Source organism: Danio rerio, chromosome 25 (genome assembly GCF_049306965.1).
Source record: "Danio rerio strain Tuebingen ecotype United States chromosome 25, GRCz12tu, whole genome shotgun sequence".
Taxonomy (NCBI): domain Eukaryota; kingdom Metazoa; phylum Chordata; class Actinopteri; order Cypriniformes; family Danionidae; genus Danio; species Danio rerio.
The window spans coordinates 26,660,901-26,681,018 of record NC_133200.1 but is presented as its reverse complement, the minus strand read 5'-3'; the positions used below and the strand labels follow the sequence as shown (position 1 = coordinate 26,681,018).

General features: G+C 33.1%; 2 protein-coding genes across 4 annotated transcripts in view; one reads left to right on the top strand and one right to left on the bottom strand.

Annotated features, from left to right (window-relative positions):
• Positions 1-256: 256 nt before the first annotated feature.
• The window catches only part of lrrc56 (leucine rich repeat containing 56), a 132,243-nt gene continuing 112,381 nt past the window's right edge, over positions 257-20,118 (bottom strand). Inside the window, exons 9-20 of one of the 2 annotated variants that reach the window (XM_009298060.4) lie at positions 9,923-10,029; positions 9,675-9,830; positions 9,408-9,495; positions 9,086-9,146; positions 8,735-8,831; positions 6,870-7,067; positions 4,219-4,408; positions 3,932-4,123; positions 2,247-2,311; positions 2,006-2,151; positions 1,761-1,921; positions 257-1,473 (exon numbers count right to left, since the gene is read on the bottom strand). In XM_009298060.4, coding sequence (XP_009296335.1) covers positions 998-1,473; positions 1,761-1,921; positions 2,006-2,151; positions 2,247-2,311; positions 3,932-4,123; positions 4,219-4,408; positions 6,870-7,067; positions 8,735-8,831; positions 9,086-9,146; positions 9,408-9,495; positions 9,675-9,824 — 1,824 coding nt within the window. In that variant the 5' untranslated portion in view covers positions 9,825-9,830; positions 9,923-10,029 and the 3' untranslated portion in view covers positions 257-997. Of the gene's footprint in view, positions 1,474-1,760; positions 1,922-2,005; positions 2,152-2,246; positions 2,312-3,931; positions 4,124-4,218; positions 4,409-6,869; positions 7,068-8,734; positions 8,832-9,085; positions 9,147-9,407; positions 9,496-9,674; positions 9,831-9,922; positions 10,221-20,118 lie in introns of those variants that run through there. The other variant, XM_073943187.1, reaches the window with a different exon arrangement.
• The window catches only part of hrasa (HRas proto-oncogene, GTPase a), a 40,047-nt gene continuing 33,677 nt past the window's right edge, over positions 13,749-20,118 (top strand). Inside the window, exon 1 of one of the 2 annotated variants that reach the window (XM_073942062.1) lies at positions 13,749-13,869. The gene's annotated coding sequence lies outside the window, so the exon portion shown is untranslated. 2 annotated transcript variants of the gene reach the window in all.

Here is a 20,118-nt window from a genome sequence, read left to right as displayed (position 1 = left end):
GGCACAACCGTGCAATGGAAATTAATTACCCTGAAATCTTCAAATCTTTTCAAACATGTACAACATTTTAACATGTTAAGTCTGAGCAACTATATTTTCTCCTGAAAAGGTGACACAACAGCAATATTTGCCAAGTCGAGTTTAGTCCTCCATCGTGACAATCACAGTGAAGAAAATGGCAGGCGGTGTGATACAGTGGTGAATCAGTTGGAGGGGTGCAGTTATCAGTAGAATAAATTCAAGAAGCAGAAAGAACTTTGTTTATTTTTTTAATAAGTTGTTTATGCACATCTACATACAAATCTAAAAAACTTATGGAATTTTTTGAGTGATGTGACAAATACTTCAGAGACATGTAGAATAACAGTCTTGCACCTGCATCTGCACACATTGTAACTGCAAGACCAGACATGTAAAGAATCTGACAGTGAAAGGTGCTACATTATAGAACCACGATTTGATATCATGGCTTAAAAACATTAGTCATTTGACATAAACACAACATTTAACGTCATAATGGGACACTTACTGTACAGATCTGCAGTCTCTATTTCTATTAGTGTTCACATGATACATGTGTATGGACATGAGCTAAAACAATTCTTTCAATCTATACAGAATACACTGAAATGAAGTGGAGGAAAAAATAGCATGCAGATGGCGCCCCCTAATGACTCAATAATGTAAGTGACAACAAATTTGTGTACATTTATAGAAATAGTTCCTCCAAAACTGAAAATGCTGTCATCATTAACTCACCCTTCACTTGTCAGTTTCTTTGTTTTGTTGAACACAAGAGAAGATATTTTGAAAAATGTTAGAAATCTGTATCCATTGACTTCCATAGTATTTGTTTTTCCTACCATGGAAGTCAATGTTTTCTAACATTTTTCAAAATATCTTTTTTTGTGTGTTCAACAGAAAAAGAATGTTGTTGACAACCACTCCAGGCTGAGCAAAGAGTCAGAAAATTTTCATTATTGAGTGAACTATCCCTTTAATCTGCACTTTCCAGGTGGGTGTTTCCTCGAGCAGGCAGAAGGATTCGATCGGGAAGTCTTTGCAGTGCAGCTCTTGCTGTTTGTGGACGTCTGGGTGGCAGTTTTTTCGATGTGTTAGAATGTATTATTGGTTTGGGCTGGATTTCCGAGAGCTGCTGGTTCCCAGTAATCTTCATTCTAAGAGGGGAGTCTGCAGGACTAGTAGAGGGTCTATGGGGCTTATGGACTATTTGAGGAGGTGCAGTCAGAGATGTTACAGTCGTGTTATTCTGGACACACAAGTTTCTGTGGTCAGTCTCAGTGGTTTCCTTTGATAGTCTTAAATTACTGACCTCAGCCTTATGAGGTCTAAATCTCCTAGTGCGGATTTGTGTTGTCCTCCGACCAGCAAGGGGAAGTGTTACATTAGGAGGAGGTGAGGGAGACATGGAACAGCCTGAAGAAGAGGTGAGTCTCAACATCTCTGGAGATTCTGTTGAGAGGCATATAAAGAGACACATGACATAAGAATAACTTTTGATGTTTATTACACAGAAACATGTAAAGCTAGTGTATAAAGCTTTAACAAGCTTTAATTATTGCTATTATTAAAATCAAAAGTGAATCTTGTGTTCCATTACATTGGTGGTACTACAGCACAAGCCCAGCCCCTTTAGCCAACTGAACTGAACCGTACAGCGGGTCCAACAACGTGAACTGAACCAAACCCTGGCACTGGTGTATCTCCCGAACATTTATATATGAGAGAAATAACATTACCTGGTGAGAGTGATTGTATGGATGAATCAGGAGAGCTGGCGTCTCTGCTGGCATCTCTAGTGATGCTATGGTTGTGTTTGTCTTCATCATCATGCTCATCATCACTGTGATGAATACTCATAACCTGTGGCTGCTGGTCCTTCTCAATAGCCAACAGATGTCTGTAAAAGATGCCAAAAGCACAGCATCCATTGTACTACATTGTAATTGGATGTTAAACGTGTGAATTTGAAGATTTTCAGTACTTGTTGTGCTCAATCCTCCAGCTTCTGAGCTCGGCAAAAACATCACTGCGGTCCTGACTGCTTGACTGTTCAAAGTCATAAGTGTGTTCAGGAATATAACTGCTAAGCTGTGTGCTGGGCTGGATTTGAGATTGAGAGTTTTGCAGCTGGGCAGATGGAAAGCAGAAATAATCTTCTTGTAAATTGTCATTTAATCCTTATGTTAAAATCTATATGTCAGTATTATGAGAATAAGAATCACCTTTATTTTCTGTCTGCGTGCTCGAACAGCCTGTAGTGGATTCCCACAGAGAACAGTTCCAACACCTGTGAAAACATCATATTTAAGTGTTTATTGCTTTTTAGCATGAATCCGAAACCAGTAATTACTTGGCATTATACATAATATCCTAACAATATCCTAAAAACACCACGATCAAGTCAAAAAACAATAATTTAAAAAAGTTTATTATTAATAATATTCACACATTCACTTTAATTTAGCTGTCCCAGTGGATTGAATTGCCTATTTATAGTTCAAATACGAAAATGAAAAGCGGGGGGTCGCGGATGAACTGAAAAACAGAATCTCTCTTGATCAACGAAGATTTGAATGCAGATCATCAACGGATTAATAAACTCTAGACATAACTCTAGACATTAATTTTATCATGCCGCCTTTGCTTTTGCCTTCAGAAATTTTATGTAAAGAATTATAATGTTGTGTTAATGTATTTATTATATTTTAATTTTGACAATTTTGTCAAGCGCCCAGTGGACAGTTTTTAGCAAGTCTGCTAAAATACTTAAACAAAAGCATTTGGCTGTCCATTGTAATTGTGATGCCCATGTCAAATAAAAAAAAAAAAAAAAATGCAAATCATCATCAATTATAATATGTGTTGCGTGGGTATTTGTATTGAGATCCCAATCTTTTAATGATTAATTAAATGTATGCAGGTCGACACCGAATGTATTAATGCAGGCTAAACAAGTAGTGACAGAAAACACCTTTAATAACCTAAATAAGCATTTAGGTGCCACCACAAATTCTTTCAGCATTATATTTTACAGAAAAACCAAAATGCTTTCATACATGGGATTTGAATAATGCTAGAGGCGATTTCTCTTTGATCATTACAAATGTTGGATTAATCTGTTAATAAAAAAAATTATTAACTAATCTGTGCTTTCCAAACCATGATGTGTGATTCGTTACACCCTAATTTTGAGGGTCTGCTGGGAATGTCTGTCTGAACCAGGTCTCAGAGAAAACTTTGAGCACATTCCAAGAGAGGCTGGAGACATTGAGACAGGGTGGTTCATATTCTCCATCTCTGACCAATGACATGCCATTGAGGAAGCTGGGATGGGACATGCAGGGGTTCGCTGAGGTAGCCTGCAAGCTACACAGTGGAAAAACTGCATGGGTGGATGAGATCTGTCATGATGGAATGGGGCGCTCTACATAGTTTTGTATAATATAACTTAATTACACGGGCAGCACAGTGGCACAGTGGTTAGCACCATGGCCTCACAGCAAGAAGGTTGCTGGTTTGAACCCCAGCTTGGCCAGTTGGCATTTCTGTGTGGAGTTAGCATATTCTCCTTATGTTCGTGTGGGTTTCCTCCGGGTGCTCCAAAGACATGCGGTACAGGTGAATTGAATAAACTTAATGGGCTGTAGTGTATGTGTGTACATGTGAGAGAGTGTATGGGTGTTTCCCAGTACTGGGTTGCAGCTGCAAGGGCATCTGCTGTGCAAAACTTATGCTGGATAATTTGGCGGTTCATTCCGCTGTGGTGACCCCTGCTAAATAAAGGGACTAAGCAGAAGGAAAAATAATGAATATAAATACACAAAACCTTACACAAACATTTTGGTTTCCCTCTAAGTGTCAATATAACATTTAATAATATAAAATATAAGATGATGCAGTATATTACCGTTTGTCAGATCACTCGCCTCATGGTTCAGGATGGCAAGTACAGAGCCAGCCGAACCTGGTCTTGACCCAGTGCAGAAAGTGGAAGGTCTGGCACTATCTAGATGATTGGAGAGACTCCTGGGAGAGTTTCTTAGATCAAGAGGCAGGGCAGATGCAGGTCTGATGCCACTCTCACTGACAGATCTCTCTTCTGGTGGAGCAAAACATTATTAAACACATTTACAGCCTTTTTGTACAGTGAAAACATTTGTCAGTAGAGTCTTGACAGCTACTGTTTGCCTTTACCTATAGCTGCATCTCTGTGATCCAGATCAACTATAACTGAACTGTCTTTGATTGATTCTTTGAGAAGAGTCCAGTCCAGCAGTGAAGATCCATTGCACTGAGATTTTTCTAATTCAACAGGTACATCATCGAGGATGTTTAGCTGAGGGATCAGCTCACGGACAACAGACCTGTAGCTATAGTGTGAGGCCTGCAAAACAAAAAACATATAGCAAAGGTGAAGAATCTGAAACCATACAGAAAACTAAATAACAAACAAACAAACAAACAAACAAACAAACAAACAAACAAACAAACAAAAAAATAAATAAAGGTATTTAAAAATGTGTGCTGCTTAATGCTGGTTAATTTTAAATAGAAATACTTCAAACATTTTTGTTCTGGAACTTTTAAGCAGTTTAATTAATTTGACTTTTTACTTGAGTTAAAGTATTCATTTCTTTTCCCAAAAGACTAATTTATATTGCAATAATCATCTAAATCAAATATCACTTGCTGCATTGAAGAGAAATTTAAAGAGTTCTGCACTGAAGGAAGTAAAAGACAAAGAGAAAGCAAATGAGGGCATCCTTCATTTACCACTTCATAAATATTCAGAGCAGTTTGTCCACTCAGCCCCAGTTTTGTAACTCCTGATGCTGACCAAAAACAAACCGACTGCAGCAATGGAGGAACTCTGAATAATGAATTAATCTAAATAAATGTTAAAATATCCAGAATTTGTTAAAATACAAAACCTACATGATTTTTTTAACGTTGCCCTGGCAGTTAATTAAAATTAAAAGCTGAATTATTAAAGCTAAATTAAAAAAAAAAAAAAAAAAAAAAAAAATATATATATATATATATATATATATATATATATATATATATATATATATATATATATATATTTATATATATATATATATATATATATATACATAAGATTTTATTTAAACAAATTAAACTGTAAAGTAAAATGACAATAAAAATTAAAGTGCATAAATATTAATAAAACCCTTTTTAATGTTGGTGTACTCTTGAAAATAATTATTTTTTATAGGTAATTGTCATTATTTTGGATATTACCTGACATTAAAAATGTATTTATTGCAGTTTTCACACAGTATATTATTTGTTAGTTCATCTTAGCACTTATACATTACATACGAGATGTAAAACACCATAAAAAGCTTTAGGTAAGATCCAGAAGACATAATAATTGATGTTGGGCTGTTGAATTATTAGAAAAAAGGCCTTCCCAAGGTTGTAATGTAGATATAAAACAGTGTTCAAAATTTTCTAATGATAAAACACTCATAAATAAAAGGTACAAAAGCTGTCATTGAAGAATATCCCATCAAAAAGTATATTCTTGTACCTTTTGGGGGACATTATTGGCCATTTACAGTAGGTAATAATATGTACCGTTATATTAAAAAGTTATCTGTGAATAAAGTTATCGCACATCAAGTTTTAAATATCACTTAATGACAAAGCATACAGCTGATGCAGAGAACTCTCATCCCCTCTAGTATAGTTTAATTGCAGGGACAATTTCACAAGCAATAATGCTGGGTCCACTCAAGTTTTTTATTACTTGAACTTCAAAGATGCAGAAGAAGCTCAATTTGTCTCAATCGAATCTCCATGCATTTCATGTCATTCAATTGTATTGATTTTGTATTTAACTTAGTCGCAAAATACTTAATTCTGCATTTAGTGTGAATCCAGCATAAAATACATGTGTGTGTAAGGGTGCATGCAGAGTTTCAACTGTTGAGAACTTCATGCATTATTAGTAGCACATTTGGCATCCAAGGTGACTTTCAATTTGAAAAAGCAACTCAGCCTTTGATTTCTGTCCTTTTTAAATGTAGTTTTGACCATTTTTAGGATACTATGACAAATTGAAGGTGCTTTAAGAGCATTAAGACTGTTTATGAAAGAAACAAATTGTCATATTCAAATGCATCATGTTTTAGTCAGTCAATCGTTGTCCCTTCTGTATGTTGGTTAACAGTTTAAATAATGTCACATTATGTCCATGAGCTACAGAAGAGAATTTTGCTAATAAATAATAAATTACACAAGTAAAAATATTTTTATTTTACATATTTTTACTTAAAGTGCTATATTCTGTTTTGTTTATTTTCTGTCTGCTGGAATATAAAAAAAATTTTGTATTTATAATTTATAAACTTTATTTAAAAAAAAAACTACATTTTATTGTTTTTAATTTATAATTTTGTAATAGATTTTTTTCTTTGAAAACCAAGACAAAATTGTGTGAACACATTTTAACTGTTTAGTTTGTGTCATGAATAGCAAAATATATGAGGAAAAGAAAGCAAACAAACAAAAGACATTCATTGGGTATGTAGGCTTAGCCAAGTGCATCATTATGCTAAGAACTTTCATTTCATCTGTATAAAACAATTTTATGTTTCAGTTTTTTTAATGAGTGTACACAATGTTGTTATGCAGTTTCTAATGCAAAATTATATTTATTTAAGGTGTATTTAGAACAGATAAAATATGTGATTCATTTGCAATTAAAAAAAAACGGATTGACAGCCTTATTTATATAATATTTAAACATTGTTTATCTGAAACATTTGGCTGTTTGGCCACATAAAACGTTATTTATGAATGAACTCTTCATGTACCTCTAACTTTCCTGAATCAGGGCAGGTGCACACAGGGTTTCCTTCCAATGAAAGTGTTCTGAGCTTCTCACAACAGCCTAGATACCACAACTGAGCCAGTTCATCAACATTGTTCCCCTCCAGATCCAGCAGCTCCAGGTTTTCCAACATACTGACTGGACTTAGGTCTGATATGCTGTTGTATGCCACATACAGCTCCTAAGATTCATTAACCACAACCAAGTTATAATATGTGGTTAAACTACCTTAGTTGAAGTCAGAATTATTATTCTATTATTATAATTTTCTTTTTTAAATAGTTCCCAAATTATGTTTCACAGAGCAAGGAAATTTTCACAGTATATCTGACAACATTTTTTTCTTCTGGAAAAAGTCTTATTTGTTTTATTTTGACTAAAATAAAAACAGTTTTAAACTTTTAAAAAAACATTTAAGATCTAAATTATTAGCCCCTGTAAGCTATATATATTTTTTTTCGATAGTCTACAGAACAAACCATCCTTAAACAATAACTTGCCTAATTACCCTAACCTGCCTAGTTGACCTGAGTAACCTAGTTAAGTGTTTAAATGTCACTTTAAGCTTAATTCTAGTATCTTGCAAAATATCTAGTCAAATATTATTTACTGTCATCATGGCAAAGATAAAATAAATCAGTTATTAGAAATGAGTTAATAAAACTATTATGTTTAGAAATGTGTTGAAACAATCTTCTCTTCATTAAACAGAAATTGGGGACAAAAACTATTTATCAGGGGGACTGATAAATGACTTCTGACTTCATCTGTGTATATATATATTTATTTTGGGATATATATATATATATATATATATATATATATATATATATATATATATATATATATATATATATATATATATATATATATATATCCCAACATAATTCACACCCCAGGGGTATAAATAATTTCAGTCTTGACTGTAGATAGATCATGCATCTGTCAAGTCTGCCCTATCGCACCTTCCATTTTCCAGCTTCCTATGCAACTTTTAGCAATGTATACATTCAAAATAGTCATTTAAAAGAAAACAATTGTGTTTAGAAATGTGTTGAAAAAAATCTTCTTTCTGTTAAACAGAAATTGGCGAAAAAATAAACAGGGGGACTAATAATTCTGACTTCAACTGTATGTATGTATTATGTATATACATACAGTTGAAGTCAGGATTATTAGCCCCCCTGTTTATTTTTTTCTCCAGTTTTTGTTTAATGGAGAGAAGATTGTTTCAGCACATTTATAAGCATAATAGTTTTAAAAACCTATTTTTAATAACTGATTTATTTTATCTTTGCCATGATGACAGTAAATAATATTTTACTTGATATTTTTCTAGACACTTCTATACAGCTTAAAGTGACATTTAAAGGCTTAACTAGGTTAATAAGGTGAACTAGGCAGGGTAGGGTAATTAGGCAAGTTATTCTATAACGATGGTTTGTTCTTTACACTATCGGAAAACAAATGAGCTTAAAGGGGCTAATAGTTTTGTCCCAAAAATGGTTTTTAAAAAATTAAAAACTGCTTTTATTCCAACCAAAATAAAACTAATAAGACTTTCTCGAGAAGAAAAAAACATTATTAGACATACTGTGAAAATTTCCCTGCTTTGTTAAACATCATTTGGGAAATATTTAAAAAAGAAAAAAAAATCAAAAGTGGGCTAATAATTCTGACTTCAACTGTATATATATATATATATATATATATATATATATATATATATATATATATATATATATATATATATATATATACAATGTATTTCAGATTTAATATTTATACCTTTTACAGTGTTATTGAATCAGATTCTATAAAGATTTGCTTTTAAATGTTATTTTATACCTTCAAGGAAGAAAGAGCAGGAAGTCCTTCCAGATCAGTCAAACTGCAACGTGCCAGCCATAAGATCTGCAGATGGGAAAGGCTGGTTCCTAAATCCCTAAACAAAAAGTGAAATAAAGCTATCATGCTCCTCATTTTTTATTTTTAAGTTTGATATGTCCATAACCACATTCGCTGTATAGAAAAAAAACAACAATGTTGCTATTTGGCAAAATATCTTATTTTGTGTTCTATGAAAGAAAATTGCACAAGCATTGGAAAAAGGATAAATCACAGATCAAGAGTTTACCTTTTGGATGAAAAAACCCATTAAGCAAGTAACAAAATATTTTACATAAACAAAGGTCTTACCGGACAGATGAGATCAAACTGTTGTTCATTTTTAGCTGTGTAAGTTTTGGCAAATAGACTCCTATAAGGCAAAAAAAAAAAAAATAAATAAATAACAAATAAACACACAAATGTTTTGATTATGAACTCTCCATCCTCTTTCTCATGCCTGTCAAACCAAACTAAAAGCCAAATTCATTTGGACCATTTTAACAGAGACAATTTTCATGACAACATTTGGATAATCTTTTAACCACCATGCAACATGCAACAATAGATAAAAAACAAATAATCATATACTGTAAATGTAAAAAAAGAATGATGATTTAAATAAAAGCTTTACCAAAATTGTCCAGCGTGTCCTGTCGTGTATCGACACACATCTCTAGTGACGTGACTTCTTGTAGATCATCTGATCCAGAAAGGATTTTCTAAAGAAAAGAAAAGAAAAGAAAAGAAAAAAATAAATTAAAATAATAATAATATTGTGTGGATTTTCACCCATGATACAGTTTGTTTAGTTATCTAACGTTTTTACACGACAAGCTACGTGTTTTTTGCATTATATTCATTTTACATGTTTAATACAGTCTCAGAATTGAAATCGTACCAATATTTCCAGTGACAGGCACAGTTGATCCATCATCTTGTCGGAGTGGTCAGGTTCAGCAGTAGGTTTTAAGTTTAATGTACAAAATCCATTAAACTCAGTGGAGTGAGTTGTGCCAGGTCTCTTCTTTATCGCTGTTTCACTCAACATTTGCAACTTTACATAAAATAAGAATTTGGAGAAAACGACAAGTTAATTACGCTCAATAAGTAAACAGTTAAAACCTAAAGAACGTTAAATACACGCACCTACTTACGGCCTCTGTAAAGCAAGTGGAATAGTTTGCTTAGCAACGGTGGTCTACATCCTGGATACGGTGCCACATGGGAGTTGTAGTCCATTTAGAATTTTAGATCTAAATATTAGAACGAACAAAAAAAATAGCCAAATAAATAATGGGACTTTGCTTGTAACCAGTCTCAAAAAGGATTAAAGTAAGTTCTTTACAAATTTAATAAGCTGACTGGTTACAATAGTAGCAGCAACAGAAAAAGCATCTGTTTAAAAAAGGGTCTGCATAATTATTATATAACTGACAACTAACTACAACTACATTATACGTACAATAATAACAATATTATTATTATTAATAATAATAATAATAATAATAATAATACTTTTTAAACCACAAATAAAATATTCCCAATCCAATCTGAAATACCAAAAGGACAGAAAAAAATAAAGAAATAAATTTTTATCTCTTCCATGAGCAGTTAAAGACATCCTGGTTTAGAAAATCATATTTCGCATTTTTAAGCAATGCTAAATATCTTATATTACTAGCACTTGTGATTATTTGCCTTTTTATGATAAACTACTTTTTACATTCCTTATTTGCAAATCACTTTAACCATCATATAAAAACCATCTGATAAATGAATAAATGTAAATACAGCATTATAAAAACTATGAACTGGTAAGAACATCTACATCTACCAGCCTAATTTAAACAAAATTGGAAATGGACAGTTGCTAAATTGCAGTCTCATCATCATGTGATCAAAATATTGATTGAAAGGTTTAGCACATCACACAGCAATTATGCAACACACACCACACAAACAAAATAATATAAAAATTAAAAAGTCTTTTAATTGTTCATTGTTGATCAGCCTTGATTGTCAGACTAGTAGTATTTTTGTTATGCAAAAAAGAACATTGACAAAGAAGATACAAAATGAACAAGGAGACATATTATGACATAAAAGATTTTATTTTGGAAGAATCCAAAACTGTTCCCATTCTATGTCACCAAATATTATTCCAAAATCTCATGCAAACATGTAAATAAGTCTGAGATCTACATTAATAACTGAGCTTAAGTTTTTATTTGACACAGAACTAAAAAGATTTTAATCGTCAAATAAGTTTGTGTTGGGAAAAATGTTAAAGAATCTGAAGAACTTTTTGAGCCAGATTTACCTACAAGCAGGGACTGCACCAAAAACCATGGCATATTCTTTTAGGGAGACCTGGAAAAGAAAACCAATGCACACGTTTTTGTTTTTACACGAGAAAGGGATACCACAGTGATCTAAAAATTAGTTTTTTAAATAAAAAGTCTTCAAATGTAAACATCCCATAGTGTAAATAAGTTGTCATTTAATCAAAATATGTCAATAACTCAATTTTTAAAAATATCAGATAGAACCTTATAATTCTAAGGTGACGATTGGTATGTGGAAAAACTTATTATAAGCCTGTTTATGAAAACTATAAATTTAAAGGTATTTTAGAGATGTCAAAATTACCACGCAACAAAAAATATAATCCTCTAAATGGCGTACAAATATAACTTGGAATAAAATTCCATCATGATGTTGGGTTATTTAAAAATGTCTTAATCCACTTCATTTTGAACAAATTATTAATAGTGGAAAAGTCCACAAAAATCCAAAACCGCCCATGATCAACTAGCATAACGCTTTTTTAAATAGGTAAGTTTTACAATTCGAAAAAAGTATTCAATAAATCTCACATCTAGTGTCAAAGCGGTTTAGATAACCTGAGATATCCTAGCTTTAGAAAACAACACTCTCGACCCATTGTTAAATCACTCTTTTACCAAGAATATAACTTGTCAAATAAACAGTATATGAGGTTCAAAATTTATCTTTTATATCTTGACATATAATTATACCTATTTGACTTCAGATTTGACGTCATTAATTTTACTGTCAGTAGAAGAATTTTTTATTCATAAAAGTTCACATTCATGAATATTAAGACATAAATCAGAAGCTAAAGGGAAAAATACTAATTTTGTCTAATGCTGAAGGGACCTGATTTTTGTTTAATGGAGAGAAGATTGTTTCAACACATTTCTAAACATAATAGTTATAATAACTTGTTTCTAATAACTGATTTATTTTATCTTTGCCATGATGACAGTAAATAAAATTTCACCACATATTTTTCAAGACACTTCTATACAGCTTAAAGTGACATTTAAAGGCTTAACTAGGTTGATTAGGTTAACTAAGCAGGATTGGGCAATTAGGAAAGTTATTGTATAATGATGGTTTGTTCTGTAAACTATCGAAAAAATATATAGCTTAAAGGGGCTTATAATTTTGTCCTTAAAATGGCTTTTAAACATTTTAAAACTGCTTTTATTCTAGCGAAAATAAAACAAATAAGACTTTCTCCAGAAAAAAAAATATTATCAGACATACTGTGAAAATGTCCTTGCTCTGTTGAACATAATTTGGGAAATATTTAAAAAAGAAAAAGAAATTCAAAGTGGGGCTAATTATTCTGACTTCAACTGCATATATGTATTATAATTTCACCAAGGCATTGGCATTATTGTACTAAGTACAATAGAAAATCAGTGGAATAAAAAATAAATTAATGCATAAATAAAAATAAACTGTCATCAGGTTTAATACCCTCAGTCTGAGTCAGTCATAGTAGGAGGGAAAACACACTTTTTTAAATGCTTTCTAAATACAATGTTAATTTTATTATACAATTCTATAGTCGAACCAGCATTATGTAGGAGTTTTGGTTTACTTTAATTTGTCAGTGGCCACAGAAATATATTTAATTTGAATAGTAGCTTCACATAAGATGCTATTGTCATTAATTTTAGTAAGAAGTTTAATACCAAGGGAGTTAAAAATAAATCCAAATTCTGTTGAGAGTGTCTGGAGCAATAAAAGTCTTTGTAAATTTCTTCACAGCATTTAGATTTTCTGTATAATTCTTAAAAACCACTTAATTTATCTTGAGGCTAAACTAGCACTTTTGTGAATAGCAACATAACAAGTTTTGCTTAATATTCATAATCTCTACCTTTGTGACACATAATTTCTTCTTGAAGAAATCCACTTTAAAATATTGCATAAAATATCCGGCTAACTCATTTGTTTACAAATATGTTAATATTCAAAGTAGTTGTACATTTTGTGATAATGATGAAAGTTTAATACATTTATTTTGTATGTGGTAATTTGTTCAGAAATTTTGATTCAACCTGTATCATTATTTAAACACTCCTACCTTTGCACAATCTTTTAGTTTAAAATAAATTATTTGTTATTACTTAGAACCTGCACTTAAATCTAATAAATTTATCTTCAACTTTTTATCTTGATTGGAATTTTTTTTTATGCATAAACAAAAAATGTATGGCTTCAATCCTTGCGTTTTGACATTTTCTGATTGAAGTTGACTCGGCTCAAATCTTTCCGTATGTGTAAAAAAAAAAAAAAAAATCTTGGTACTATATGAAAAACTGTTGTCTACTGACTCAGATTTGAGTTAGATAGCTTTCCTGTAATGCTCTTAATTTGTTTATTTTCATAAATTTTATACAATTTTAATTTACCCCTTTCTTTGTTTTGTTAGTCTTTTTTCTTTCTGCAGCTAATGTTGCTGGTATTTTCCCACTTTAGTATGTTTCTTATATTGATCTCCTGATTGTGGTTGTATATTTTCATTCTGGAATAAAAAAAATATACATATCTGCCTTTGCCATAGTAGGTTTGTGTTTCAGCTGCCGGGGCGGGACTGTGTGTGTCGTGTGGGGCTGGGCGTAGGCTGTACTTGCGCGCACACACGCACATACACACACACTACAGTGAAGCACATTGTTCACGCCACGGTAGACTGTCTGGTACGTCTAATGCAATCCAGGAAAATCTCGAAATAGTCGAAATCGCCTGGAGAGTGACTGATTTCGGAGAATCAGGTGAAGTGATATTTTATGTTGCTTAAAAACATTCGTTTAATTGTAAAATAAGATTATAGCGTGATCAAGTGGACCGACTCAAGTATTGTTTACCAATACACATTTTAAGATTATTTTACACACTAATTGGGTTGATATTTGCCGTTATTATTAGTCCATTTGTATGGATGCATGGAGAATGTTTACATACGTGATCATGTTTACATATCAGTCATTGGGCATTTAGACTGCTATTGTGTAATTTCTACAATCTGTGGTTTATTGCAAAGTGGTAAAAACAGAAAAAGAAAACTTATGGTGTATAAATAATTCGTTTTCATTCGCCTGATACAATAAAACATGTTGAGGAATCTAACACTTAAATCAGATCAGTTTACACGGAATCGAATTTTAACAATCGATCAAAGTGATCGTATGTTCTTTAATCTACAACATAATGTTAACAGGAAGATTTCACTCCTAACACCAAATGTACATGATGCCTATTATCCAATTTATTAAGTTTTGGTTGCATCCATGTGACAGTTACAGCCTCCCTGTATTTACTCGGGTGACGCCCCATAGTACCGGACGAACGGTTGCAAATTCTACTATGATGAAGACTGGCTCATGAATATTAAGTAGTCCATCCAGAGTTTGCGTTCCAATGGCGAAGTACTGTTTGCTGAATTCTTATTATTTTCCGCTGACGTTGCACGGTAATCAGCCAATAGCGATGGCTCCGTTTATGTATATGTGTATACCTCAACATAGTAGGATTTGATATTTTAGCACTGTGAAGTGCAGTGCGGAAGTTTAAAGTCGGATTGTCTCAGGGAATTCAAATTTAAACCGCACTTAAGTGCTTAAATACGAACGTTTCATATTTTATTACAGGTCAAGTATGTTTGAGCACTAGGATTTTCACTTACACAAATATGTTTTTCTATTTATAAAGCATATGTATTTTTAGAATCTTTTTTTACTGCAATGTACTTTTATCATTTGATTTAATACTATTAAATGTTACATTAATTAAATAATAAGTATTATGCATATGCTATGATTTATAACGTTGTTAAAAATAAATCAAAGCTAAATAGAACATTATCACAATGGGGAAATTGACAAAGTCATTGCTTAAATAGCTGAAGCTAAAATCAAACAGCAATTAAAAATATGTGGAACAAAGTAAGTGGTTAGAAATATTTTAAAATACTACAATAGTAGAGGGTGTACAAAAATGCGAACAACATTGATTTTTTGATTTTTTTTTTTGTTTTGTTTATGATTTCACTTGAATGATTACTTGATTTTAAGTTACAAAACTTGTATTTTGTATTGTATTTTCTTATGTATTAGGAATGTGATGTTTTTAGTGGAGTCAATTTTCACATTAGTACATCTTCATTAAACAAAATAAATTGCTGTATTCACAGATACAGATATTTAATAATCAAATATAAAATAATGGTGCACATCATTGTCTGAATTCAATACAATTAGTCTTTGTTAAAACTACAAACATTATCATTTCTCGCACCTCAATTGAACTCACTTGGAATGTTTACACAGTAACAGGCTTAAAATCATGTTGTTTTGAAAAGGAAATAAAGTTGGTTTCAATTAATTCACAGTTCACATGCATATCATCCTACTATCCTACAATGTGACTTTTGTGGATGAAACATCTCAATGCTGATGGTATGACGATATACTCTGCAGCCCTATACAATAGCATAAAATAAAAATAAAATTAAACAAACTAAGATGGTGTTTTAAGATTTACAAACAAATAGATATGAAAATTTCTGTGTGTATTTTATTTCACTCTACATACTGTATGTTCTAGAGATAGACACATCTTGAAGTGTCTGCAGTGTAGGGCAGTAGATTTAGGCTAGACAGATGTAATGATCTGGCTAGTGCTGGTTATTTTGGGGGATGATGTCAGTGGCTCAGTCGGCCTGGATCTGTTATGGTTCCTCTGTATTCGATTCCATCATCTGCCATATGAGATTGCTTTTGCTGTCTGAACCTAACTGAAAATCACTTAGGCCTACTTTTATTGTAGGGTTCTGGCTCAGGGGAAATTGATACTTCACATCCTTTACATTCCAAAGGAGGTTGTGTGTGTATATACAGTCTATGTGGATATACAGTTCATGTATTTGAGTGTGAGTGGTTATGCACTGTCACCATCTTTTAATTAAGTAAATCCAGATAAATCCAGAGTAACAAGATTAGGTATGGGGCGATAACCGGTTTCAAGGTATACCACAGTTTGAAAAAAGTCAAGGTTTTAAAACCGCCAAAATGTTCCATCATACTGTTCCTAAGGTATGTGTAAGATTTGTTTATTTTTTGTTTATTTATTATTTTTTTTATGGTTTATTTTTTACATGTTTAACACAACTATTTTATTTAGTTTTTCTTAGGGCAACAGTACCTCCAACAGAAAAGGAACCTCCACATCAAAAGATACTGGTCCAAAATATTTAAAATGTTTCTTAATATACAGTATTTTGTTCTGTGGGGAAAAAGTTGTTGTTTTTTTATACAGACATTTAAAAAGAACATATTTTGGAGCAGTAATCACAGTACCGTGATACAGTGGAACTGTGGTATTTTGAGCCAAGGTTGTAATACCGCCAGAATCTTATACTAGCCCATGCCTAAACAAGATTCATTCATTCATTTTCTTTTTGGCCACAGCGGAATGAACTTATCCAGCATATGTTTTTACGCAGCAGATGCCCTTCTAGCCACAACCCATCTCTGGGAAACATCTAAACACACTCATTCACACTCATACAATACGGACAATTTAGCCTATCCAATTCACCTGTACCACATGTCTTTGGACTGAGGGGGAAACCCACGCGAACGCAAGGAGAACATGCAAACTCCATACAGAAATGCCAACTGACCCAGCCGAGGCTCGAACCAGCGTCCTTCTTGCTGTGAGGCGACAGCACTACCTACTGCGCCATTGCGTCGCGCTGCCTAAACAAGATGCTATATTACTTTGTTGCAGTGACTTGTTTACAATGTTAGCTTATACACACTGTGCATGACGCTGATAGAGTCAAAACTCACAATCAAAGAAGCACAGTATTTTGTCAATGATTTCTGTCTTTCAAAACTATTTAGTTTGAAAACAAACATTCATCGGGTGCGTCTCACTCAGCAGCATGGTCGCCAGCCATTTTAAGGAGCCCATACAAGACGATTCAGGGGGCCCACAGAGACATTAGCCCCTTTCACACATACAGACCTTTCCGTAAAATTACCGACAATTTTCTGGAAAGGTCTGTATGTGTGAACATACCCATTTTGAAAATACCGGTAAATTCGTTTTGGCTATTTTCTGGAAAGAGAAGTTGTAACTTTACCAGTAATTTGCCAGAATGCTGCGATGTGTGAAAGCAGAAGGAAGATTGCCGGAAAGAGCGCGTGCACGTTTAGAACGTGCTGACGTGATACGTCTGCTTTAGCCAATCAGAACAGTCGGACGCATTCACGTCCGCGCAGTTTATGAGAATAAAAGCATGTAAATATTTTCCCAGCCACATTTAGCTGCTTGAAGTTAAACTAACGTATATAAGTTCATCTCAATACCAAATGTGTAAATAATTGTGGATAAGATGCTTATGATAAGCCGTTGTTTGTTTACCTTCAAACTTTCCGTGAAACAGCCTGTGAGCGCAAGCACACACACATATCATGTACATCTCGACATGCAAAAGTGGTTCTCTATATGTTTTTTATCTAAGTTGTTCACAATACTGATCCATCCACAGAGTTTGTAGTCAAATATTTACAACTACAAGCCCAGCTGTTTAGAGCTCATTTCTGGTTAATGATGTCAGAATTTACCGGTATTTTTGATGGATGTGTGAATGCTCTTTTCCCGAAAATTTTTGTAACGTCCTCGCCTGTGTGAACAGCACTTTTTTGAATTTTCCGGTAAAGTCGTTCTAGAAATTTTCCATATATTTTCACTGTGTGAAACGGTCTACTATCTAGGGCCCACACAACCACCCCCTATTCTCCCACTCTTCACTTTCATCCAATGAATGTTTGTCATAAACAGTCGTGATATAGGCTGCTCAATTCATTTTGATCATACAGTTTACAAAGATACATTATTCGAAACTGAATATTTCACTTTTATTTTATTTATATTATAATTGTATTTAGCAGGCAGTGTTTGTGTTTTGGCCGCGACATACTGTATAGCGGACCCGGAGGCACATCGCTTCATTTTAAAGTTTATTCGTTATTCTTGTTTATTTTGTAAATCACTGACTGACAAAAATTAAGATACAAATTGTAAAAAACAGAATTCGTTCCAAAAATATTTTTCTTCCGACAAAAATATATGAACTGTATATTTTTGTGCGTCCCCATCCGCTACACAAGTGCAGAGTTAATTTCGCTCAACGGGAAAAAAAAGGATTTAATTAATGCTCTACTGTAATTGCTGCTACACAAACCCCTGTGATATATTGGCTACATTTTTATATTATTATATGCTATAGCCTACTTTATATGCGATAGTTGTCTCATCACCGCGGTCGCAGCATGCGCGTCTGGTATTAGCTTCTGTAAAAAAAAAAAAGACCTACATTTGATCAGCCTTTTAGCCTTTTTACTGATATTCCTGTGCCAGTTTGACACTGTACATTAAACAGAGGGTAGTTTAACGAGGCTACTTCACAACCCTCCTACACCTGAACGCAGGAGAGAAGGAGAAAAGGACAAAAGTGCAGCGCTGAGCATTTGTTTGATTCCTTGATTATGTAGGCTATTTTAAAAATGTATATTATATAATGACTATTAATAACTGTATTATAAAATGGGAGTTTGCATGTTCTACCTGTGTTCGAGTGGTTTTCCTCCGGGTTCTCCGGTTTCCCCCACAGTTCCACAGTACAGGTGAATTGGGAAATCTAAATTGTCCGTAGTATAGCTTCTGTAGACCTACATTTGATCAGCCTTTTAGCCTTTTAAAATGATATTCCTGTGCCAGTTTGACACTGTACATTAAACTGAGGTAGTTTAATACTTCACAACACTCCGTCATCTGAACTCAGCGCAAGAGAGAGGGAGAAAATGAGAAAAGTGCAGCGCTGAGGTAAAATCATATTCTCAAGTCATAATCGTTAAAATAATCACTTGTATTAAACATGTTAATAAAAAGTTTGTGTTTTAGGAATTACAGCTGTGCATTAAAATGCTTATTTTCCGTAGACCGATTGATTTGAGCTAGTAGGCCTGCTTTATTAAAATAAACTTGAACTAATAAAAAGCCTATGCGGGTTTTAGAAATGATTCAGTCAGTGTTTTCGTTTTGTAATCTAAATTTGTACTTTAAGTGGAAATATTTAGGCCTTTAATTATTTTTATTTAGTTTATTCTGTTTTTCTATACAATCCTGAAGATTCACGAGCAAAAATAAATAATAAACTAAAAATGGGCGGTGATGACGGTACTAACCACATCACCGCGGTTGAGATCTGGCGGTATGGCGGTGATGCGGTTATCGTCACACCCCTACTTAAAATTACAAAAGTGGATTCAAACACACCCTTAATGCTTTTGCGCCCTGCACTTTGGACTTTGCGCCTGGATCGTTAAAATAGTCCAATTTTCTCAATGGTGTTCTAAGCTTTACACTGCCCTTACCCCTGCACGTCATGATTTTGCCAAGTATTATATGATCTTGGATTGACATCTATGTTGATTCTGGAACATAATTTTAGTTAAAAAATGTAATCCATACCTATTCTCTTCCGCCAAACCGAATCATAACTGTAAATTATTCCCCAAATCAGAGGGGAATAATAGTTGGATGACTATATTGAATGACTGAGTTGGATGACTAAGGTGAATCTTTAAGAAGTGCATAAATCTAACCCTAAGCCTAAATTTAACATAAACTGTAAACATGTGCCTTAATTCTGATAGGCTCATTGGAATGTTGTTTCAGGGTCAAGATGTTAATCCAGGAACATGTCTTATTGGTAAGGGTGTCACGATCCTCCAAATCCTCGATTCGATTACATTTTCGATTCTAAAGTCACGATTCGATTAGATTTTCGATTATGAATAATTAATTAATTAATGACCAATTCATTATTTGTAGCCTACCGTTTAAACTACCTGACCTGCATGGTCTTTGTTTTACCCATAAACAAATCATACAGTAAATGAATAAAGGCAAGATACACACATAATTACAACCTGTGATGTGCATTTTCAGAG